Genomic DNA, 26,731 nt, shown 5'->3' on the forward strand with positions numbered 1-26,731 from the left:
ATCATTGCCGTGGCATTAAATAACCATCCTGTTTTGCTGTGCTGTAAAACATCAGACAAAAAAAACAAAAACAAATTAATACCAATTTAATAGTTACCACCCACCAAAAAGTTAAACAATGGCCTCTGTGACTGTGACTTTTAACCTATCTGGTTTTTAAGAATATTCCTCCCAAATGCAGTTATTCACAAAATCAGATGATAGTCCACCTATGCATACATTTATATAAAAAAAAGGCTTAAACCAAAAATAATGCTGAATTAATGGATGAGCAACACAGAAGGTAGAGCACTGTAACTGCTTTGCTTTACCTTTGTGGCAAGGACTTGTAAACACCAACAAAAACAATATACTTCTTAAGTTTAATGTCTGCATTCCAGCAGACATGACAACAGCCACATGTTTCAGCCTACTTGACACGACTGCCACATACTTCAGCTGATATGACTACCACACATCACACATTTCCCCTGACTTGACACCATAGCCTCATATTTCAACTTACCGTATTTACTGTATGTTTTTGGACACCGTTTGTTTTCGGACACCATTTTTTTTTTGAAAATATAATATTTAAATGCCTTGTAAGTTTTCAGACATTGCTCTAATTTTTTCTACAATTTATGTTTTCAGACACAATCTAGGAAGATCTGCTGCCTCGTTTTGTTGTAAAATTCACAGCGTGTTTACCAATAATTGAACTGATACAAAATTCGCTTCATTTGGTAGATAATTATTTATTGTGATCATGAGCTTCCATGAACTAATATAATTTAAAATTTTTAATCGTATGTATATATTTATGTATGTATGTAAGCCATCCACAATAAGTAGCAATATCAAAGAATGAAAATAAATATGATTTAATGCTGTAATATATTTAAATATATTATTCAGTATCAAGTAGCTTGTCCATAGCCTTTTGTAGGTCCTCGGGCGAAAAGCCCTCAAATTCTGTATCACTATCATCATCCATATTGTTTAATTGTTTGTCATTTCTGATCAGCGCATTTTCACTTCCGCTCAGATTGACACTGATGCCCCACACCTTGAAAGATTTAATTATCATTGTGCGCTTTTCCTTCAATGTGTCCATGGCATTTACAACCCAGTCCAATACAGTCTGTTTGCTGGCTGTCTTGATCTGTCCGTTGCTGCTTTCATTAGATGATATTAATGCATTTGTAGCATCCCTGATGTATTCTGTCCAGCTGCAGCGGAGGAAGCTCTTAACAGGTTTATTGATGCTCACATCAAGAGGTTGCAATTTGGATGTGCAGCCTCCATGTATTATTGCTGTCACAACGTTTCCGCACCGCAACTGTTTCTTCACGTCATCAGTGATGTGAGCACGGAACAAGTCCATAACTAACAGTGATCGATCTCTTCTGGTGAATGGCAAATAAATTTCTTCAATCCATCGCAGCATTAGCGTTTCGTCCATCCATGCTTTCTCTTGAACTGTGATAATCCACCCTTTTGGAGCCTTCAGATCTAGCTGTCTCTTTTCCTTGAAAATAATCATTGGAGGTAATACGTCGCCAGAACCTGCAACGGCTAGAACGACAGTAATGTGTCTCTTCTCCACGCCAGTTGTACGAATCAGAACATTTTTTGTTCCTTCTTTGTCCACCGTTTTCCCTGGCACAAGATCAAAGTACATCGGTGTCTCGTCCATGTTAATAATAAACTTATTGTCAAACTCGTCCTACTCATGTCTATCCATCACAAACTTGTGGAACGAAGCAATCTTTTCTTCCAAATCCTTTGGTAAACGTTGGGCAAGAGAGGTCCTGCTTCTGAGCACAAAGTCATGTCTTTTCATGAAACTCTCTCCCCATGAACGACTGGCATGGAATTTGCTCTCCGGAAATTCTGTTGAGACAAGCTCCTTGGCATATATACATATTCCCTCAACACTGACTGGAATTTGCAAGTCACGTTGAGTGAGCACCCATTGAGCTATCTTATCATCCATAGCTTGTCCATATGAAATGGGTCGTCCACACTTAGGCAAATGTCCGTTCAAGTTCAGATCGGCAGAAAAGTCAATTTTCATCCACGTACTCACCGTGGATTTCGGAATCTTGAATTTGTCTGCTGTAGGTCTAATTCCCAGACATTTTGCATTGTTAACGATATCCTGCTTTTGCTTTAATGTATAATGTTTATAGTGACCACGTACAGAACCGGGTGGAGCACTCTCGGGTTTAAGATAATCAGACTCGTCATCTAGAGCAGCTTTCTTCGTAGGTGGTTCTTTTTGTGATGCATCCTCAGAATCATTAATTCGAAGTCGCTTCTGTGGACGGCCTCCTGGCCTCTTTGGAGACGATTTCGGCAAGGGAGAGTCCCTCCACGAACTAGGCAGTGCCTCCTCGCTTGTTGCATAAAGTATGATAAACTTATCCATCAAAATTATTACAGTACTAACAATATTATGTTTCACAACGACAGCTATCCAGTATATAAACTTTTGATAGTGGTGGATATTTTATTTATACTTTATATTTTAATAGCTTGATTCGGCTAGAAGAATATAATTAGTTGGGGGTGTAGACATTGTTACACATGAAACCACATCAAACAGGTGTAACAGTTATGGCTTTGATTAGAAACCATGACCCCTGCTTTATATCATTAAACAATACATCAGAGAGTCGGTATGGATTACTAAAATTCATTGGCATGGTGCAACAAAACAAACCCCTTATCCCTGAGGCATTATATACCAAGGTTTAAACATAGTTATTGTTCTATTGGTAGTAAACCTCTTTGTAGACGATAAATACCGATTGTGGGTGCTAAATGTTCGGTATATCGTGTGCTCTTTTAATGAAATCCAGATGGCTGCATTTTATTTCCGAACACACATGTCAAAGAAATCCCACAAGTTTTATTATTAACAATTATCACCTAGACACCTTGAAATCTCCGACATACCGGTACATCAAAACAATCTTTGAGCAGTCGATTGTTTCGAGTCAGCAAGCTCTACTCATTTTGAAGCTACCCTCGGCTAGGTGGTGAGAAAAAAAAAAAGAGAGAACCACAACAAATTGACCACTTTTATTTTTTTTTAAAAATACCAACATATTAAGCACGCCGACTCGTATATTGCAACTTGCTTGTTATTTTTACCCTTCCTATGCATGCATACAACACTCACCCCATATGGAGCCTCTCACCTTTGGTGCTCTAAGATTAGCTGTCATACATGAACCGGTATTTCTACTCTCGATACTAATGTTTCTGTCATAAATATCTTAAAAATTAAAATTATAATTCCAAAATCTTTTTATTTAGTTTGCATTAATATATTAATTACACAGAAATTAAGCTTGCACGCATTGGTAACGTAGATTTTAATGATCACCGATTAGCAGAGGGTTAAACTGTGGATTGCAAGATTATATAGTAATATGGCAGTTCTTTTGGAAAATACGCACACAATTGTGGCTCTAATACATGTATGGCTGTGTTTTCTGGTGGACGGACATGTATCACATAGACAAAATAGGCAAGTAATGCCTGATTTTCATTCATTATCCTTTCCGTGGTGCTTGACAAAATACTTGTTTTACTTCATGGCAGCACGTCGTCATGTGAGCTAATGGTAACTTCATTACAGACATGGGGGGGGGGGTAAATCGGTCTTCAAATGTATGTTTTCGGACACCTAATTAAAGAATTTAATATGTATTCGGACGACAAAAAAAGTAATTATTTGTTGCAGTCCGAAAACATACCGTAAATACGGTAACCAGAGCCAACTAGTTCAGTTGACAAGATACCAGTCACATCTCAGCTAACTTGACAACAAAGCCACATATTTCATCTGACTTGACAAAACAGCCACATTTCTGGTAACTTGACACCAAAAACACATATTTCAGCTTAAGTGACATCAAAGCCATACACTTCAGATGACTTGACATTACTGTCACATTTCAGCCAACTTTGACACAACAACTACATATTTCAGCTGACCTGACATACTATTAATATATGACTTGCCACCATTGTGGCATATTTGAGTTTACTTCAGACTGCTGCCACGTATTTCAGCATACTTGACACAGCAGCCACATTTATCAGCTGACTTGATACCACTACCATACTTCTGCTGACTTGACACAGCAGCCACATATAACAGCTTACTTGATACCATTACCACATATTTCACAAAGCATTTGATGTGACTTGACACCACAGCCACACATTTCAGAAAGAATACCATTTCAAACTACAGAGGTCACTATGATAAAGACCACTCTACGCATCTTTTCCTTGTTCCCTAAAATTAAAATTCTGTGACCTCTTGTTCATTACTTTTTTCCTCTTCTGTATTTATCTCTAAACAGATTCAATGATATCTGTGATCAGTTTATGTACACTTACTAATCAATGCCTAATCTCCAGTAATTTTCCCAACTATATTAAAAAGAAATATAAATTACAAACCTTTTGAGCTTCTTCTGCTAATTTATCTTCCTGTTGTTTGAATTTCTCTCTCGCAGGCAGAAGTTTCTTCTGTAATGCTTCGCTACACAAATCGTACACATCAAGATTCATTTGAAATTTAACATCCTGAAAAAGGAATCAGAAATAATGAAAAGAGTAAAATCTGATACACCAATATGATGAAATATTTTTATACAATATGTTTTTCCTTTAAGATACAGTTTAAGACAAGCTGTTGAAATGCTTGCTCTCTCTGTCTCTGTCTCTCTCTCTCTCTCTCTCTCTCTCTATTGCTCTTAAAATATACAAATTATGACTGATTTACAACTATGGTTCAGCAGTACTAATACATCAACCTGTATATTCTTTTAAATACATTAATGTAGAACATGAGGCCACGAACTTACATAACCTTGCAAAAGGACAATAAACATGATATCACAGGAAACATTATATGATATTTTAAATCTAAGAAATGCTTTATCAAATAAAATATACGGAAACCATATAATAAACATGTACTTAGCCTTGTGAACACAGCTACTACAATTTCCAAATCTGACCCACTATTTTAAGCACAAATTAAACAAATTCTGCATGTATATCTATTGATTCTCTATTATTTTGTCAAGTTTCAATTTTCAGTTTTGTTGGTTTAATATCATTTTTCAGAACATGATATCCACAGTGGCTCAATCATCTGGGACTCGGATGATTCTTTTGTTAAGGAATTAAGCTGATTGATTAAAAAGTGAATTAGAACACTTACATTTTCTTTTGTTTGCTTATTTGTTTATAAATTATTGGATTTTGTGTTTCAGAAAGTACAAACTTTATATATTATTGTAAACCAGTCACACCAATATCAGGGATATAGGACCTAAGATAAATCATGATTCAGGTGTATTAAAACATAAATTACTCTTATGCACATCTGATGGCAAATACTGTACATGAATATATTGCACAATAGACGCATCAGGTTTGATTATTTACATCATTACATCATCATGCACCTGTAGACAATGGATCCTGTACATCCTAATGTACATATAAATCCTACTGCAAACACCTAACATCCAGATCTGATGGGTGTGTATTTTTAATACATTCCTGCTCAGTTAGTATCCATACTGAAAACTAAACCAACCCATTAAGTATTATATCTTCTCAACTTGATTAATTGGGTGATATGATAGTAATGAAAATAACAATATGTGTCTGAGTAATGTATGAAATGTGTTACGACTCTATGGTCACAACACTAAGTAACACAAAGAAGCAAAACCAACAACTTTAGTAAAACTCGGTAAATATTTAATTATCAAAGTTATAAATGAAAATGTGGGAGGAACTTACAGTATTATGAAATGAATCCAAAATAATCCTGATAAAGTTTTATGAAAGTGCAAAACAAAAAAAAGTTCTGTATAAATTTCAAAAATGAAAATGTACTGGTCCACCAAGAATCGTGACATTGTCAAGATGGCATAGTCCAACTCCGCTGTGTGTGTGTGTGTGTGTGTGATATTTGGATTTTAGCATAGTTTTTTTAAAAAATCATTCATATTGCTACAATGTCTGCAGTGTGGTAGTTTATAGTGATGTCTAGCACTGGGGCATCACGCCAACGACATGCAGCATTATGTCCCAACCAGTCACATTATTCTGACACCAGGCCGATCAGTCCCAGTGTTTTATCTACCCATGCATCAAATATGCAAAGTTTTTCGATTTGACATAAAAAACTTGTCGCTGGTACGTAAACTGATGCACCTGAATGTCATGTTTTTCTGATCAACACAAAACAAAAGTTTGGTCTAACTACTTTCATGGCTAGGTCACTACTCTCCCAAACAGAAAACAAGAGCACAACAGTTTCTTACAGCAACATTATCATAAGACATAGAGTTATAACTGAGTGTGGAGCCTGGAGCTGACCTTATGTGACCTGTAACTGTTAGATCATTTGTAGAAACAGGATGTTAGAACCATGTATTACCACACCCAAGAAAGAGTCAGAAAATAAACACATGATTTTAATGTGATTCTCACAAGAAACTATTATTTTATGCACACCCTTGTCACGCAATGAAACAACAATATCCATTTGCTCAGTTGTATGCCTTGTGTTGTTTCAAAATACTGTCAGTGTTTGACTGAAAAGGCAATTTTTTAAAAACAGATCTGAAATTATTTTTTGCACTATGTTTATGACTGATCAATAACAGTAATGTTTCTGAACCAGTGGAGCCATCATCATCATAAGATGAGATAACGTTTACTTGTAATATAAAACAAAATTTTGTGTAGCAATGGTTGAAAATATACAGCTGGCTATATTTTCAAAAAGAAGTCATATCAATTCTCTGTACAGAACAGGATCTTAACCACCTTTAGGAATAGGCTTGGGATTGAGAAACAGAGAAAACTGATGCTTATCAAGACTGATGTGGAAGACAGAAGTACCTTCAATTTTGAGGAAGATTTGAAGAAATGGAAGAAAACAAAGGAGAGAAGAATCTATGAACTTACAAACATGAAATGATTTGTTAAATTGTGAACAGTTTACTGAGTCAGTGAAAACACGGCATGATGTGTGGGATAAGCTTTTCTCTGCCTGCCAGATTAATACATTCTAGTCACTACTACCTAGTGTAATGTTTTCTTGTATAAAAATAATTAGAAAACATGCCTTATTGACTTTAGTTATGTTATATAACCAATATTTTTTATGTGTATTTAAACAATATAATTATTTTTACAAACTACTGAAGACTAAGCACCAGCCTGAATAGGTTTGAATTTTGGCTCAGTTTTTTTGCTTTGAAGAGTCAAAGGACTTACATGTAGCTATTTGTAGATAAACCACTGTCCTAACACTAACCTTTTAATGCTAAATGCCAGCGAGGCAGCTGTCAGTACCCTTTTTTCCAATGTCTTGAATAATTCACAACAGTTTCAGAATAATATTACAGTCCATATAATAAGCACTTTCTATTGCCATTGAACAATCCCATGAAATGTTTTTCTTCTCAAATAATATCTAAGTACAACATAAAACATGTCTGCATGCTTGCAACGGGAACATGAGAAATGAGGATGACTCCAAAATATGAATGAATCTGATTGCTCAGTTCTTTCCTTATACACATCTATTGCAACTATATTTCACAATATACCGTACATGATGGATCTTACTGCTCATTTTGCCTTGAACTTACCTATTCATGTGATCTAGCCCAACCAATGGGAAGATACAGAATTCTTCTAGAAACAGTCCAAACCCCATAAGCCAATGAGAAGTTTAATCCAAAGGTGACATTTAAGTCTTATTATTAAGATTAGTATTAATAACCGTCAACATGCTCTTAACAAAATCATGTACCAGGAGTTAAAAAAATATAGATATACATGAGAAATGAAAACCTTGATATAAATGTAGCAAAAATTCTGGCATGAGTTTTAGTATCTCCTATCGTATTTCATGCCTGATTAGTCATACAAATTTGGAATGTCTTTTTAGCAGGCTGCTTTCCATCAAATGTGATCAAATTCTGTTAAGTCATTGTTTAAAAGTTTTTTACATTTAGTAAGTTTCACGTTGATAGCAGACTGGTATCACTTGTAAAAAAATCGAAAGGTCTTTAAATCAAGATGATTTCTGTCAAGTTTGGTCAATTCTTAATTCAACCAATTTGGAGAAGAAGTTGTTTACTTTATCTATTTTTAGTAATGGTGGCCATACTTAATTATGGATGGGCATATTTTTGAGCAAATCTGAAAAGTCTACAAGCCAGGATGTTGTATCAAGTTTAAGTTTGTTCATCAGTATTAGAAAGAACTCACTGAACGTTTTTGTTTCCATTTTTTGTAATAATAACCATACCTAATGGTGCAATGTGGGTATGTGAGAAAGCTTGCCAGTAGCTTCTCGTGGGTCGGTGGTTCTTTCCGGGATTTTCCTGGGTTCTTCTTCCACCATTAATACTGGCCGCCATGTATAGCCTATAGTGTGCTGAAAAATGGCATTAAACCCTACAACAACAACAACAACATACCTGATGGTGAATCAGTATCATTTGTAAAAAACCTGAATAGTCCTCAAGCTAGGTCACTTTCAAGTTTGGTGAAATTTTATTTGGCAGTTTTTCATAAAAGACATTAAAAGGTTTTTGGTAATGGTTGAGATATTTGTTGGCAGATAAATAAATTTTTAAAAAAATGAATTTTAAAGCTCTTCATGTCAGGATCCTGCTAAATCTGAGTAAATTTTGTTCAGTGACTTTGGAGATCATTTAAAGGTTGTCTACTTATAGTAATGCTGGCAATTATGAATGATAGATTGTCATAATTTTGTGCCAGAATGTTCTGTGCCAAGTTTGGCTGAAAGGGTCGGGAGGTTTAGTTTGGATGAAAGGGTAAGGAGGTTTAGTTTGGTTGAAAAAGATCTGGAGGTTTTTAGGACAACACCAACCACATTTGATGGCAGATCAGCATAATTTATACACATATACCAGGATACAATGCAGAAGAAGTCAAACCGAATTTTCTCTATTGTTAGCAGGGGTGGTCATATTTTATCTCAGACTGGCATCATCTGAATAACCCTTAAAGATCTTTATAATCTGTACCAGTTTTAGTTTAAATGATGGTTTTTTATGTGTGTTGTGTGATGTGATTTGGACTTTTAACATAGCTTTAACAATTTTTCAGTCAAATCACTATGATGTCTGCAATGTGGCAGTTTATAGTGACGTTTAGCAGTGGGGCATCATGCCGCAGACATGTAGCATGATGTCCCACCCAGTCACATTATTCTGACACCAGGCCAACCAGTCCTAACACTAACCTCTTAATGTTGAGCCCCAAGTGAGGCAGCTGTTAGTACCATTCTTGTAAGTCTTTGGTTTGACTTGGTCGAGGATCTAACCCACGACCTCCCGCATCCGATGGTTTTTGAAAAGAAGTTGATAATAAGTAGCAATTATTTATATGATGGATGTCTGACACCATATGATGCATGTCAGACACCGTATGATGGACAAACAATCATATCATAAGCATACCTGGCATCAAAGTCTGGTTAGCTAAAAATGATTCAGTTTAAAAATTGCTAATAGCTGAAAAATCTAATCACATCATCTGCATACAAATACAAATATACCTAAAATATTTTGTTTGACAACCTCATGTTCTGTTTACTAAATAGTGCAAACAAGGATTTTGTAAAAAATGTGAAAGTACTAAGAAGTTCAACAAAGTGTAAAAAAACCTTTTCTTTAAATTTGCTGTAATGGCCTGAAAATCTAACATTAATAGTGTTATATTTCATTTGTGTACACTGGTGGTTTTGTCCACTCTTGCTAACAAGCTTTGCTGGATGGACAGACTAGACCAAATAAAAATTACCCCCTCCTCTGATGTTAGCAAGATTACATCAGAGAAAAGTGCAAATCTCTAAGGTAAAAGTTTTATTTAAAAAATTAAAACAAATGGCTTCAATGGCATGAAAATTCCATTATGTTATCAAAATATGCTTGAAGAATTCTCTTTGTACTGTAAAGTAGTTCTTGTACAGTATACCAACAAGGTTTTCATCAAAATAGTATAAATCCACATTGTTAAAAACTAAATAATGAAAGGAATAATAGCTTTAAAATATAATCAGGTTCCATCTATCTCTCTCTCTCTCTCTCTCTCTCTCTCTCTATATATATATATATATATATATATATATATATATATATATATATATATATATATATATATATACACACTAACATGTTTACAAAATTTCATTTACCTGACAGACAAGAGAAACTTACCTTTAGAATTTTTGCATTGATAGCCTCTTTCTCTTTAAAGTAAAACCGAACAAACTGTATTGCTAAGTATCCTGGCAGCCTACTTATTTTGCTCTGGAAGGAAAACATTATCAAATTACTTAAAAAATACAGTTTTAAAGAGAGCGAATACTGTAAAGCAGGGAGGTACTTTCAGCATAATGGCTTCTTCATCTCAATGCTGTTAAGAAAGAGTATATGTTAAATATTGGAGTGTTTAACTGTTTTCAAAATTGATATTTTTCCTTGGATAAGGATCTAAGAGATCATAATCACTCAGCAATGCATAGGTTGTTGTTGCTGCTGTAGTAGGGTTTAACATCATTTTTCAGCACAAGATAGGCTATACATGGCGACCAGTATAAATGGTAGAGGAAGAACCCGGGAAAACACAGGACAGAACCACTGACCCACTAGAAGCTACTGGCAAGCTGTCTCACATACCCACACTGGCTGAACCTGAGACTCAAACCGCTGCAGACAGGTTAGATGGCAGTGGTCCATAATGGTAAGCGTTTTAGACCACTTGGCCACTTGGGACTGCCAGTGCATAGGTAAGTGTGCATTTTCTTGCACTACTTCCAGATGAATATCCATCCCCCAAGTTAGGGTTATTATACAGAAAAAACGGGAGAAAAGAACCTTGTCACTAACTATCGGGAAAATGATAGTTGAATAAATGTTTAACAATTCATCAAATTTGTGCAGGTTTAAGATTGTATTCATCAAATACCCAATGAAAAGGGTATGATGGTGAATGAATTTTTTTACTTCAGCACAACATAATTATTCAGATCACACTGGTCTTTTGCACTGCTTAAGATTCCTGGCAATCATATCTCCTGCACAGGACATACTCAAATTAGCACATGATGTTCAATAAATGTAATTGTGTCCTTTCCAGCTTTTATTCACAAGAATCTGAATACTTTTTATTCTTCTGTATACATTAATAACACTTTTCCAAAAGCTTATTTTCCCTTTTGTCTCAAACAAGCATCACTTTCTGGATGCCATTTTTAAAAAATTCTATAATCAATAGTTTGATTATTCAGGCACTTCACATTAACAAATAGGTGCAGTTTAAAGCGTCTTGGGTGCCGCTGTAAAGTTAGTCTGGTTCCCTGACTAATTTCATTAATTCCAAGATGAAACCCAGATCCAAATAAACACGGATGAACCAATTATCCAGATTTTTCAGCAACGATCATTTTTTCTGTAGTTTCTGCTAGTTACATGAACTCTCTGAGTAATCAGAGTACCCTGGAATACATTTTGAAAAAAAGTACCTGGTTACCATGTAAGTTTGTATTTTAAGGGTAATTTTCATAAAACTTATGGTAAAATCATAAGAGCTGGCAGGTCTGCTAATATCCTACATTCAAAAAGAAGTTAACATGTTTACCTTCATGAATAATGATCTGAATATTTAATCTATAATCAATGAGAAATATTAGCTATATATATGTTGTTTACATAATAAATGTCATTCACAGGTAGACCATTAACTTGATTTGGGACTAAGGTCAATTACAAAATAAATATATACATAACATATAATCAGGCCAACAAACAATACAAATGAAATATACATAATATATAACACACCTATTTCAAATTCCCCAAAATTCATTTACAAAAAAGTTGTCGACATCTTCTAGGACACAGTTTAATTAAAGACTTACTATGGTGATTTAGACTAATATTGAATGTGAACTACTAATATCAACATTAATCATTAATCTTAGTTTGTATTTTCTTTCATTAATTTGGAAAGGGGGAGATTTTATCAACTGGGTACTGATGTCAAATAAAACTGTTGTGGATGAAGTCTGACTCAAATGAGAAATGAGCAAAAAATTATAATATAAGCAAATCATGTCTGTCAGCACTGATGATTATCCAACCAACACAATGCCCAAATCAGATACTACAAATTTCTTATAAGAAACTCCAACCCAGAGTTGAAAAAATGTTTTAACTGAAACTCATACACAGATACTGATCTCATATTATACTCAAGATGCATGTGAAAACAGTTGTGAAATTGCAATCAGAGTTTTGCAAGCCGTACAATAAAACTACCACCAAAATACCAAACATGGAAGTAGACCCTTTGATTTCATGGGTAAAGACAGATCTTAAACAAACAGGAAATAAATGAGTCCTGTACAGATAAAAAGTATTAAAAATTATTGCCTCCTACTAATGCATACAAAAGCATTGGAGCAAAAAGTTTCAACAGTACCAGCAAACCCCTCTACCCCATCAACTTAAATGGTTCTATTCCAAAGTCACGTTTCAAAACAACCTAAAGCTATATAATGACTTCAATGAAGGACAAATGTGGATAACTTGCAGGGGAGGGGGGCAGATAGGCAATACAATGGTGGGTATAAGGTGTGAAGGTATGTGGCATAGACTGTCACTGGTTATGATGAATGTCCAACAACAGCTCATACATTTTTTTTAAACTCAGGATTTCAGTAAAACCACCATGTTTAGATCAGGCCAGAAAGAGTTTGTGATGTTTGTGATTTGGATTTTTAACGTAGCTTTAAAAAAAAAACAGTCATATCACTACAATGTCTGCAGTGTAACAGTTTACAGGAAGAGAACTGGGTAACATGTCTTGTATGTCCCTAGCTTAATAAACATAGTTAATGTAAACAAGATATGATTAGTCAACAGATACAAAGTATAATGAAGATTAAAATGCATTTCTATACTTACAACTTTTTTATAAGTAGCATCTCTACCAAGTGTTGGTGATTGCTTTGTAACCTCTTCTTCTAATCTCTGAAAAGAGAAAAATACATATTATTAACCATAACTTATTAACACACCTGTCTCTCCTTAACTTGGTAAGGCTGTTATCAGCTGCTAGAAACAGATGATAAAAGCCATTAGGGCTACATATCATCAGTTCCCTTTCAATAATCATGATACATATCATAATACAAAACTTGAGACTTACTATATGTATTCACAATACACATTTAATGCTATGCAAGCATGTTCACTGTAAATTGTTGTTGTGTTCACTAACTGAAGCCATATTACATTGAAATGTACCATTTATGTCTCTCCAGTGACTAGTTCAGCACTGAATGATATGAATACATTAACTGCGAAAACAATCAGCAATTCTTATCTAAACCATCAAATAATAATGTAAACAGTTAAACCTTTTAATTAATTATGAAGAAAAAACAAAACTGAATGAGAACAAATATTTTTTCATAGTTGCACCACCTGTTGTGAAGACAGATGTGAAAAGAAGACTGAAGCATATTAGTTCTAAATAATTTATTTTGTTTGCTTCCTTTTTATGTAACTAGTTTAATATGGAAAACAGCTGTTATTGACTTATCTTCTTCACCAAACATAATTTTTCATAATAAGTCATGCAATTCTTGTAATTTTAAAATTTCTAAGTAAAAGAGTTAAGAATGATTACTGGTTATCATTATCAGCATGTTAACGCTGATGAATAATTGTATATCTAACCCTGCCCTACAAGGCACATTAAATAAAGATTAAGATTACTGCTGCTGTTTTAATTCTGACTGATGCATACTGATGGAAAATCTGTCTGGAGAAATGCATTGAGTGAGACTGGATATTAAGTACCCATTCTTACTTGCTGACACAGGGAAGGTATAACTGGCATTGAGATTTTTTCCCCATCAATCTGGATTTAACCAAAATTCACCGAAAGTTGTAGCAGCCCCAGATTCAAAAGAGTTGTACAGTATCTGGATTTAGCCAAAATTCAACAGAGTTGTACAGTATTTGGATTTAGCCAAAATACAACAGAGTTGTACAGTATCTGGATTTAGCCAAAATTCAACAGAGTTGTACAGTATCTGGATTTAGCCAAAATTCAACAGCTGTACAGTATCTGGATTTAGCCAAAATTCAACAGACTTGCATTAGATCCAGATTCACACATCTAGTTTTACACCAATCTGGATTTAAACAAAAATTCACCAGAGCTGGATTAGATCCAGATCTGGATTAATTTCACTTCGCTTGTGACATTTTAATAAAACTTGTTTCTCATACGAGCAAATATCTTGCCATTTTAGACACAAATGTACAAATTATTTATAAGTCAATACAAATTCTTTCTCTGTAATGCCAAAAGCAACATTCATTGTATTAACATTTTTTAATTTAATTTTTATTTGGTGCCATATATCCAGTATTGTGATGATGTGCTATTCAACAACAACAACAACAACAACAACACACACACACACATACACACACACACTTACTTTCATCATGTTTTCTTGAACTAAAGAACATCTTTGACCTGCATCTAGGAAAGTTCCACATATGAATTTTTCAATGCAGATCCAGCACATAGTGTTAAAAGTCAATGAACATAATATTCCCACATCTCAGAATACTTACTAATCTCAATCCGGTTTCCATATATTTGACCTCTGAAATATAAATAATTTAAAACAAATTATACATACATTATCCATGTACAAATCTCTCTATTAGATATGTTTAAAACTTATAACAAAGTACTGGGGGAATTATTTGCGATATAAATCCCTTGTTACAAATATATATATATATATATATATATATATATATATATATATATATATATATATATATATATATATATATATATATATATATATATATATATAAGTGTTACAGAGAGCAATGGAAAGTTTTCTTTAGAAAAAACTTCAGAATTAAATTTTTATTAAATATTAGATATGCAAAAATAAGAAAAGAAATGTTTGGCTTATTTCTTTCTTTATATAGTGAATTCTGATTAATTCTCCCTCTGTATTATACTGTTTTTAATTTTGGTAGATTTCATTGATCCTAAGAGGGGTGATTCTAAAATGAATATGTCATTCTGTGACAATGGTGCTTGGCAGAATGAAAGGAAAATTCTGTTATGTGAATAATGAAATTAGTTGAGGGCTGTTCCAGTAAAATATACATGTAACCCAGGGAAGGCACATTTAATATGGAGTAGTCACCCATCAATGCTGTTGAGAATTTTGTATCATTTTCATATGAACTCTCTGAGTAATCAGAGTACCCTGGAATACTTTTTGAAAAAAAGTACCTGGTTACCATTTAAGTTTAAATGGAACAGCCCTGATTTTTAAGGTCTGGACTATTAATCTTCCTCTCATCAGATGACAACAGCTTAATCAATTTTTTAAGTAACAAAGACCTTTGAAAATGTAAAATTTAGGACCAGCTGGAAAACATCAAAAACAGAGGTTAAGAGACTAATATCCTGCACCCAATTTAAAAAAAACTTTTTAGTCTGTATTTGTAAAAACAGTACACACCAAGCAAGTCAAAAGAAAAACAAATTAAAAAGAGTTATAACAATTTCAATAATGGCATGAATATCTAACCAAATCATCCATATAGGCCTACAAAATTGCACTTATCTACAATAGTTTATTTTTTCAATTGTCCTAACAAGGTTTATCTCCAAATAATCTAAGTGCAAAAGGTTTAAAATGTTCATAAAATGTAATAATTGCTGTAATGACCTGAATAAGGATATATACATATGAATACAAATAACTACCCATGGTTTAAAATGTTCATAAAATGTAATAATTGCTGTAATGACCTGAATAAGGATATGAATACAAATAACTACCTGAGTTGTTGATCATTTGAGCATCATCAAATTTTATCCAATTTTATTTATTTACAGATTTTGGATGATCCGTACAAATATCCAAATATTCTGCATTTAAAATGTTATATGCTTTATTTAGTTTCAATTTTTTTCATTCCATCAAATAAAATCTAGGTGTCTTTGGCAAAATTTAATGAGTACATTTAAGAAATTCACAGATAAAAGCAACTTTTTATATATTCAAGGAATTTTCAAGATATCCAAACAAATATAAGGATTTTTCATGTTTGTGCAAACCATGAACCAATATGAGTTTAACTGCTCACCTTTTTCAATAAAACAGCTTAATTGGTAGAACTTTTCTACTGATTTAGTTGGTTCCTCCTCCTGTGCTTCTTCACATTTCATACTGTATTGTGTTAAGGCTTTATACATACAAAGTCTTTTGAAAACAATTCTTACAGTCTACATACCAATGTCTAATATCATAATGATAATGCAAATATTTCTCATGAAATATCAAAATGACACCTCCGATGTGTTATGGCATACGATCTTGAATCACCTTAAAAAAAAGAATTGTTGAAATGGATGAAAATGGAAGTTGGCTAATGGAACAGCCAGATTTGTAATACTAGACCATACCAGAATGCAAGATTCAAGAACATGTTATGACCCCATTTAAAACATGACTCAATGAATCTTAATGAGTAAAAAGATCTGTAACATGTACATTTTGTTAAAATTAACCATAAGGATTATAACTGAGATAAAAGTAAACTAAAAAGTGTAAGATGGGAAGGAGGTGGGAAAGGCAGATGGAAATAAAAAAATTATAGGTGTGGCAAGGATATTCGGGTCATTTAAATAGAAATATATAAATTTTGGTTATTTTTGGTCTTGCTTTAAAATTTCTGTCTTTAAGAACCATTCAAAGTATTTCATTCTGATGCATCCACTGCAAAACCTGCTGCAGACAAAGAAATCCTAATTTTGGGATACATGGACTCAAATTGTCCTCCAAAATACTGATCCATAAACCCAGGAGTTGCTGAGGCTGTAGCTTGCATAGTTGAAACAACCTGAAAAAAGAAAGAAAGGCTATTTTTCTGGCAATAACATCCTATCATAATGCTGAGTGGTAATATACTATCATAATAATGAATGACAATAGTATACAATTGTAACAGTGAATGACAATAGTATACAATTGTAATACTGACTGACAATAGTATACAATTGTAATAGTGAATGACAATAGTATACAATTGTAATACTGAATGACAATAGCATGCTGTTGTAATAGTTAATGGTAATATACTATCATAATACTGAAAAATAGCATATTAATGCAATACTGAATGACAATAGCAGGGTTGCATCTAGGATCTGATAAATGTGGGTACTTGCCCCTACTGAATCTGAAAAAAGTGGGACATAAATACATCCGCACCCAGGCTGACTGTAATTGTGACTGCATTATTCTGCAAATATGATCACTATAACCTTAATAGCCCTCTGTCCTTCCTCAACCTCCACTCTACAGATGCCTTGCTACGGTTGAAGTCTCTCAGAGGAGGTCCTTCAATTGAAATCATCATGAGTCTGTTGAGAACCCTTTCTTCTAGACGGTTTCTTCCTGCAGTTTTGGTACGATTCTGATTACTGAATCCTCTCTCACAGTCAGAAGTTTGGTATGGCATAACCATGGCCACTGATGCTAATTGAAGATTTGGAAATTTGTCTGCATGATGATGTACAATCTGCCAGAGTCTACACATTTTGTCTCAAGGGTACATTTTCTCCTTTAATGATAGTCTTAGCAAGAGACCACTGTCAAAAAACATGTATTGGGTAACATACAGGGAGACTGATAGCTTCTTTTGATTTCTTCTCCTGACCAAATTGATCACAGAGAATTTTGATCTTGTCATAACCATATATTTCTTGTTCTTTAGAAGCTAGGAATGTGATGCTACGTAGACCAAGAACCTCAAATGCTGTGGCCACCTGTGTGCTGCTCTTTGGAAACCCTGCAACCATCTCCAAATGCAAATTTGTAACAAACTCGTGGCAAAGGTTGGACACATCATCTGTAACTTTTTTCAATGTACTCCTGTGTAACTTGAGTTCAACACCATTGTAAGTGATTTTAGTACTGTCTCCATCCTTTGATGATTTCAATTTTTCAGACAAACAGGTCTGGTGATAGGATTTTCCCATGTCTGCTTTCTGTAAGGTAGAATTCAAAATATCAAGTGCCGGTGACACAGCTGCAATATCCAAGTCAGATTTCTGTATTAGCATATTTAGCGGTGCTAAGTGAGGTATGATATCCATCATAATATTCATGCATGCCACAAATCTGTAGTCTTTGAGTTTATTCAACAAGTCTTGACACTCTTTTGTCATGTTATTCTTTTTGAAATAATTCACGAGCTGTGAAAAATTGCATATAGTGCATCATAAAATGCCAGCCATCTTATTTCATGCACTTCTGACTGTCAGTTGAGGAATGTCCAGAATTTTCTGGATTTCCTTCAATTCAGCTGTTCTGTTGGCAGATTTATTATTAAAAAACTAGTACAGGTCTTTAACCGTGTCTTCAAAGGTTATTTTGAGGTATGGAATGTTTTTTGACGCATGAGAGGTACAAAAATTCAATCTATGAGCCGCACAATGAATGCTATCAAGTGAGGGCTTTTCTCCTTGAACCGTGTTGCTACACCACTTCTACAACCTGTCATCACTAATGTCCCATCACTGCCAAAACCAACAACTTTTTCAAGAGGAATCTCCTTCTTTTCCAAGAACTGGACAACTTCTTTGAAAAGAACTTCAGCAGTGTGTGATTGGCCTTCCACTGACACATTACCAAGAAAATGAGTTGTAGAAACAAACATGGTTGGTTCAATGTTTCTGGCATAAATGACCAGCTTCTTGGTATTAGAAATGTCTGTACTCTCATCAGTTAAGATGATAATAAATGGACTACATCATACTTGCTGCAGTAACTCAGATTCTATCACTGTTGCTATGCAATCCTGGAAAAAAACAAAGCTCAATGATAAATCAAGGTATAAAAGTATTTTATTATCATTATTATTATTTTATTATTATTAAAGTATTTGAGAAATGTAAAACAAAAAAAATTGAATAAATGAAAACACAGTAAAATGACCAAAATCAGATGCAATTGTGCAAGAACCTTAACCTAAGACCTTGGAGTGTCTAAGGATGTTGCCTTGTGATAATTCGATTGTTTTAAGAAATCCCATCAAGGTGTTGAAATGCTAAAATAATATGGCACTACAGTCTCTCTCTCTCCCTGTTAATTAAAGTCATTCAATTATAGTAATGAGGGAAGTGATTATGCCCGTCTGTATACGATTTTAAAAACAAAAAACCTTGGTATTATATACATCACTGATGGGTCCCTACATATGCACAGTTGTGATATAAGCAGATCAGGGTCAATGTCATTTGCTGCAATGACCATCAGAGCAAAAAATAATAATAACTTATTTACTAAAGCATTATATAAGTTTCAAGCAGTGGGATTTGTCTGACTACTGTATGGTATCATGATGTCGACAGCAACTCCTTAAATGCTCAGGAAATTACTCAAACAATAGCGACTGTATCATTTCAAACACACAAAAACTCGTTACAGTGATACTGAAATGTGACCTGTCTAGAGAGGAAAGAATTTCAGGGCGAAAGAAACAGGTACCAATAAAACAAACTGATTACAAAAGAAAAACATTATCCACCATTAAACGTTGACAGAAGTCATGACGAGCTACTGAAGGCAATTTCATTGGCCGATCACAATGCTACGTGCTATTTTTAGTAACACAGGGATTCCTCAAAGCTGTTGTAACCAAAAATTACCAACTTAAGTATTTTGTAGCCAGTTTTCAAAAATGTTGCCATTTTCATAATACAGTACTACCTGTTTATATCAGCACTGATCGGAACCTAAATGATCATGTTTTGATTGCTTGTTAGTATATATAAATTTCAATAGAAAAAATGTAAATAAAATAAAGAACTTACCTGAAAATCCTCTTCAGAAGCCCTGGACGAATATGTTGCATTTTCTTCCAACTCACACATTGCCAACACCAACACCCAGAAAGTCAACAAAATCCAACAGTGAGCCATATTTTAGAGAAACAATACTCTCCTTCGCCAAGTAATAGGCAACTGACATGCACGAAAAATTGATTCAGATTTCTTGCTGACCGCTGCCATGCATGCAGTTTTAAGATTTTTACTTAGTTTCAAATCCTGAATTGCCAATTTGTGAGCTGGTAATTCAACATGTCTCTCAAGGGTTGATGTCCTGAAATTAGCAATTCCAAGTGTGAAAGAATTTTTTTGCCAGTTTTTACACACCATCTGCAAAGCATCTAATTTTTTCCATTCATTTCCAGTCATGGTCGATTTTGTTTCTAGTCTGAATTGAAAGAGAATTTTTTTTCCCTGGTGTTAGATGGACCCTTAGTTTCATTGCCGCCATCTTTAAGCACATCATCACTAGCATCGTCAGATATGGGATTAGCCTGAGGAAGTGTTTGTTCAATGTGATTGTGCCTACTGACAGAAACTTCTGCACCCTGTCTGTTATTAGAAGTGTTACTGCTAAAATAATGAAAAAGTATCAGAGTTTTAGCTGATTTTGCCATTTAACACATTGTCCCGCCAAGCCAGCTTCTCTATCAAATGTGCTCTTCTGAACTTTCTTATTAACCAATCAGAATTAAGCACATGACACACAGAAATATGTAACGTATTTACAACTATACAAGTACAACATATTCGCAGAGAGTGACAACCGGGAATTTTACAGCAAAAAACAAAACAATAAAGTAATGCATTCTTCACAAAAAATGTGCACAATTCTTATTTTGTGAGCGATTTTCCCACATAGGATTACAATTTTTGCGGGAAATCTTAAATTTGGTGGAGATTTGCACAATCACGCATCCTAGATGCAACCCTGCAATAGTATACTATTGTAATACTGAATGGCAATAGCATACTATCATCAAATAGCATAAGATAGCTTGAAATCTTTAAAATTATTTAAAGACCTATATGGCTCACAAAATGAATTTTGAACTGCACAATGAATTACATACTTAGCTTTAATGTAGACATGTTTGCTGCACAATCCTTTAACAGAAATATACATGCAATATGTTGAAATCTGTATGGCATTTTCTTGCCATTGAATTAATATTATTATTATTATTATCTGTGTATGAAACATGGGTCAAGTGAGTTCATGGCTGAGACTAATTAATCAGCAAAAAGTCCAATAAAATATTAGTTCACTGTTTGGAAGCATAAGGCCTCCTTTCTTGCTAAGCAATGCCCCAAAAGCAGGAAGATCTTTAATAGGTTTGATATATATATGATGTTAGTCTTATTTCAAATGTTGGTAGTTTCCTCTTCTAAACCATGAAATGAAATCTGCAAAACTAAATTTTCCAGATTTCTTGTCATTTAATTATATACACTGATTTTATGCCACTTATGACTTGAACACGATTAATCTTGTGGCAATTGTCTATTGGTACTCTCTCTTTGTCTGCATATGATTCTAACTGATGACTTTGGACAATCGACCAAGACCACAAAAGTATAAACAAGTGATTGGATTATCACTTAAAAAACTTGCAGAATGTTTGCTAATCCACAGGTCTTTGTCACTCAGATTGGTTAAGTCTAAGTATAAAGTAATTTCAGTTAGGGTGTAATGGTTTTAATGGGCCAACCAGCCCATTGATAATAACCTGGGTATTAAAATGGACAAACGGGTACCATTAACAAAACTTTCCAAGTTCAGATCAAGACAGAGAATAATGACTACAGTTCAAGGCTCATGTTATGTGCGCATTTATTCACTGTCACAGGGGTTCATATCATTGCTTACTATTTACTTGTCATACATGTACTATACAATAATACAAGAGAGGACACTTCTCTCCTTTCTTGTGCGACCTATTTAAAAATCAGTGCTGCTATTCCAAGCTTGATTTCATGTAGCATAATAAATTTGGTACCAATGCTTAGCTCAGGCATTCAATTGTATATGCCTGTCCAAAGTATTCAATTTTATATGCCTGTCCAAAGTCTGGCTTACTATCATACCTTTAAGGAATGCCAGACCATTTTCCCATACTATCACTTGATACTGCCATGATCGCACCCACTTCATATGCAAGTGCAACTCACTGAATGGAATACTGCCCTCTCATTGGCCAAAGGAAAATGACATACTAAGCCTATTTTTATTTTGTTGTTGTATTATTATATAGTACATGAATGACTGATTGTTAAATTACAAACAACGATACCAGCCTCCCAGTTCATCATCAAAACTCCATCTACTTTCCTTATTTTCTATTTCAGATTCATTCTATTTTGATACCACATATGTAGCAGACCAGTCTAAATTGAAGATAACTGGTGCCAGATATTGTAATAAATGGGCTTTATTGATATAACTGATGAATGTTATATGACTGAAAACTGTTAGGAGAGGAAATTTATTACACTTTTAAAAAAATTGCATGCGGAAAATGACAAAAAATAGTACTTTAAAATTTTGAAATAAGAATTCGATAGTGATGTAATACAACAGTCATTCATGAAAGTTACTGAAGACATGTAGCCTAGTTAAAGCGAGTGTCATGCATAAACAATTTATCTTCATTTGTGTCTATACTATTGTGCTAACTATTAATCCACATGGATTTAGCCAATCTGGGACAAATTTTTTTACTGAAGATCCAGATAAGTAGCAAAAATAAATGCATGTTTTTTGTAGTTTTCTGTAATTATGGCATGTAATATAGAGATTACACTTTTTATGCTCAGATTATGCTTTTTTGCCACTTATATTAGTTATAATTATGCATATACCATTCTCTTGGGGACTGGCTCATGTGAACTTTACAACAAAGCAGTTCAGATTCACATTTAATCCAATATCCCTTTGATCGGGTACCTGGGTAACCGATCATTAGGATCAACAGGTCCACAGTAAAACTTTCCTAAAATTTTGACATCTCTATTGGGGTGTCATGAATCTAAAACATCTTTATTCCTTAATCAACTCAGCCTTTCCACATCACAATACCACATTACTGGACTTGCAGAGAAATAAGTAGTAGTAGTTCATTATTAGAGATTATATTTTCATTTTGGCATTGCATGTCACTGATAAAACATAATGAACTTCACCACCTCCAGAATGAGACAATCCTGTAAAGACTAAAATTCTGTCTTTCCCATCTCTACGCGACAGAAAGGGGAAAACCCCTTGCTCATTACCTCCCCATGCCACTGACAGTTGATTGTTTACCAATTTGGGCTGAACTATACATCAATGACAATGCTGTCATTTGCAGAGATGGGTTGGAAAGTTTCATATGAAAGTAATATCACTGGATAATGGTAAATGTTTTTAGACAACCTGCTATACTGAAATTGTACTTTCTCCAGAAAATACTTTCCCAATCACATTAATCTTAGGAGAATAGGTATTAGCTGGCAGTACTGCATGATCATCCTGCCTTTACCATGGCCACCCTTTGAGGGAAGAATGGTTGGGTTCCCTACAAGAAGCATAAACTGCTCTCCTAAAATAAGGGCAGTACAACTGACTCATGTAACCCATGACAGTACCAGGATAAGAGAATGAGTGACTTTTCCTTCCCTAGCACAAAAATCTTGGAAATTCCAGCTAAAGTAATGAGCTCACACCCATCAGAAGGCTTGTGTTGATGTCAAACTGGTCTGGTGGTTATCCAAGCTGCAGCCACTATAACCAAGAGATTCAATTTTGTCTCTGCGTAGACAGATCATACCGATAAAAGCTGCAGAGTTGATAATGCCTGCTAGCCAATGGCTTATACTGTCTCACAGACAAGAAATATTACGTTTGAACATGAGGCCTGCAGAGATTGTTTTAATCTTATGATCCAAGCTCTTCATGAGTCAGTCATGTTACTACGGTTAGTATTACTGTAAATAAACTATACTGGATGCAAGGTGTGAAAAAATGGAAACAATGTATAAGATTTCAGTGAGTGATATGAGGGGCAGTATAAAATAAGTAGTAAAATCCTATATAATAATAATAATAATAATGTTTTATTTATAGAGAGTGACTTGTTGGTCAAGAACTATTCTTCCCTGAGGCTCTCTTAAGGAGAGTATAACAATGCACATTATATGAAGATAGCAATAATTACTGTTTGTTTTAATATGTTTAGTATTAAAATACTAAATTCCATTATCTATTAGAAACACATACATGCTCACGATATCTCTTCTTAAATACTGTAATATTCTCAGCAGATTTTACATGTAGTGGAAACATGTTCCACAGAAATGTACCAGAGTATTGGAAGATCTGTTTAAATTGCTCTGTTCTTGGTTTTGGTGCTAGAAGGTTTCCATGTGATATATCAAAGAATCGTATTGTGAAAATCTATCCTGTCATTCTGTATACACCCAAGAATTTATGACTGTACATACAAAATTGTAAGAATAATGGAGCAAAATGAAAAACTTAACCTAATCAATGGTGTGTAAAATGTAAGTCACTGTGACCTACTTTGGCTGATGGTGCATAATACTGTCTGAGATGAATATACCCATCAAGTTTCATGACTATACATATAACAATCTTATTTTTTTTTAAATATATGAAAAAAAATTACATTATGCCAATGCCATACCTACCAACTCCTTGAGGGTACAAGTGTAATCTTATTGCACAAAAGCACAATCTGAGCATAAAAACGTAATCTACACATTACAAGTAATAATTACAATAAATGGTAAAAAAAAAATATCGTTTATTTTCATTATGAACCTGGATTTGCATATCTGGTTAAAGTTCTTGGACAAAATGGATTAGTACCAGAATTCAAAATCACATATTTACAAAGTCATTATACAAACAAACTTTATCTAGTCTGCACATGTGTAACTTTTCACTGCAAATCAATGTCAAGTCCCTCCCACAAATCTTCCAATGAGCATGGTAATGTCCCAAACTAAAGCACTGATTATATTGCTTGCATATTTTTCTTACAAGTTTCTTCAGCACCCTTGTTTGTTATTTTTTTGATCTGACATGTTTTTAAGTTAAAAATTATCCCTCTCCACTAATATTTTTCATAGTCACATGTGAAACTATGGTGGAAGAGGTTTTCTTCACTCCCATCACTCATCAAAATCTTCCACATAAGCAAAGTTATTATTATTTAAAATTTTAATTTTTTCCATTTTTTTTTACAACTTGCTTCCAGGGTAATTTAAGCAGGCTAAAGCAGGGCATGACAATTTTGTTGCCAATATCAAGCAGCATAACACTATTTGATGATATTGGAAGGGTCATTTGGCTCCAGTGTTTAAAGTTTGTCAATATGGATTATACTGTGTACAATCAGGCAAAATTCTTTAAGGATTAAAGACAATAACCATGGCTGTATTACGAAAGTGTAAATCTTTAAATCAGCATAAAATAATACCATAACCTTGATTCTCTTTGCAGGGAAGGTTCTGCTTTGTGCTGAAAGTCAAGATGGATAAGAATCTGTAACATGTGTGATCAAAAGTAATTCAGACAGGACTGAAGATGTTAATTGATTATGGTTAGAGTATTAAAAAGCTCAGGTGGCATAAAACAGGGTCGGTTTGGTTTTGGTGTTTTAAAGTTTGTCAAGATGTCTAAATCTGTGTTATCCTCAATACTAAAATGACAAAATCTAAGCAAACAAAATATCATATGAAATTTAATGATGGCTGAAATCAAGTACAAGGAACATGAATATGCATTCTGCCCTTACTGTAAAGATGATTTTAAAATCTGCTATGGAGACACCACACATCAGGCTGAATCCCCATCTAATGAAAGCATTTTAAACTCAACAACAATACAATATCATTGAAATCCATGTTCACAAAATCTGCATCAAATGTGGATAGAAATATATGTGCCAAGACAATGTTTGCCAACTTTAGAGCTGAATATAATAGATCATTTTACAGATTGAGTCAAAATAATCTTCCCTGACACGGAAATCGACCAAAAGCTCTCAAACAAACAGATGAAAACAGCTTGCAAAGTGACCCCAGCTTTGAGTCCTAACTGGGATAAGAAAGTCAAAGCTCTGCTGCAATGAAAAAGTTGCCAATCTCACTGAGAATCCTCCTCCTTAAAAAATCAAACTCCAGGCCATATTTTGCAAATCTCCCAATAAGTCCTAAGCTATCTCGTCTGTTCAAACACATGTGTTGTCATTCAACGTTTGTAAGTCACACTGATCAGTCCCACTTCACTTAACATCCTGCATCATTGTTTATGGCATCAACCAGTTCTCTAGCCATGTCTCTTCATTAAAATATGAATCTGAGCCAATTTTTGAAACTGTAGAAACCAGTCTGTTTTCTAAAAATTCAGCTGCTCTTAATGGAACATGAGGAAAGTATGTGTAAGATATGTGCACTCTTTCAAATCTGCAAGCTATATACAGGAGACCTCTTCTAGAATTTTCTCACAAATAAATACTATTTGGAGATAGTGTGTGTTCAAACAAGGATAAAAACAGCTTTGTATTGTTTTGTTTCCTTTCATTTTGACCAACATACCTTAAACTGCAATCCATACATAGGTAAGCATAAGATGTTATTCAGTGATCAAATCATAATGATTACACACAAACTGTAATGGTTGGCAAGCATGTGATAC

General features: G+C 34.1%; 2 protein-coding genes across 3 annotated transcripts in view; both read right to left on the reverse strand.

Annotated features, from left to right (window-relative positions):
* Positions 1-26,731, reverse strand: part of LOC149807140 (ubiquitin carboxyl-terminal hydrolase 14-like) — a 77,689-nt gene that overhangs the window by 13,677 nt on the left and 37,281 nt on the right. For both annotated transcript variants that reach the window (XM_089962607.1, XM_089962615.1), the window contains exons 9-14: positions 16,957-17,036; positions 16,281-16,363; positions 14,733-14,764; positions 13,044-13,109; positions 10,293-10,385; positions 4,465-4,590 (exon numbers count right to left, since the gene is read on the reverse strand). In XM_089962607.1, coding sequence (XP_089818733.1) covers positions 4,465-4,590; positions 10,293-10,385; positions 13,044-13,109; positions 14,733-14,764; positions 16,281-16,363; positions 16,957-17,036 — 480 coding nt within the window. The remainder of the gene's footprint in view (positions 1-4,464; positions 4,591-10,292; positions 10,386-13,043; positions 13,110-14,732; positions 14,765-16,280; positions 16,364-16,956; positions 17,037-26,731) is intronic.
* On the reverse strand, positions 17,046-25,537 carry LOC149807141 (uncharacterized). The gene is made up of 2 exons (XM_089962628.1): positions 20,014-25,537; positions 17,046-18,998 (listed from the first exon to the last, which is right to left on the reverse strand). The coding sequence occupies exon 2, from the start codon at positions 18,364-18,366 to the stop codon at positions 17,791-17,793; it is 576 nt and encodes a 191-aa protein (XP_089818754.1). The 5' UTR covers positions 18,367-18,998; positions 20,014-25,537; the 3' UTR covers positions 17,046-17,790.

Source organism: Sinohyriopsis cumingii, chromosome 1, assembly GCF_028554795.1.
Source record: "Sinohyriopsis cumingii isolate HCF-2022 chromosome 1, ASM2855479v2, whole genome shotgun sequence".
Classification (NCBI taxonomy): Eukaryota; Metazoa; Mollusca; class Bivalvia; order Unionida; family Unionidae; genus Sinohyriopsis; species Sinohyriopsis cumingii.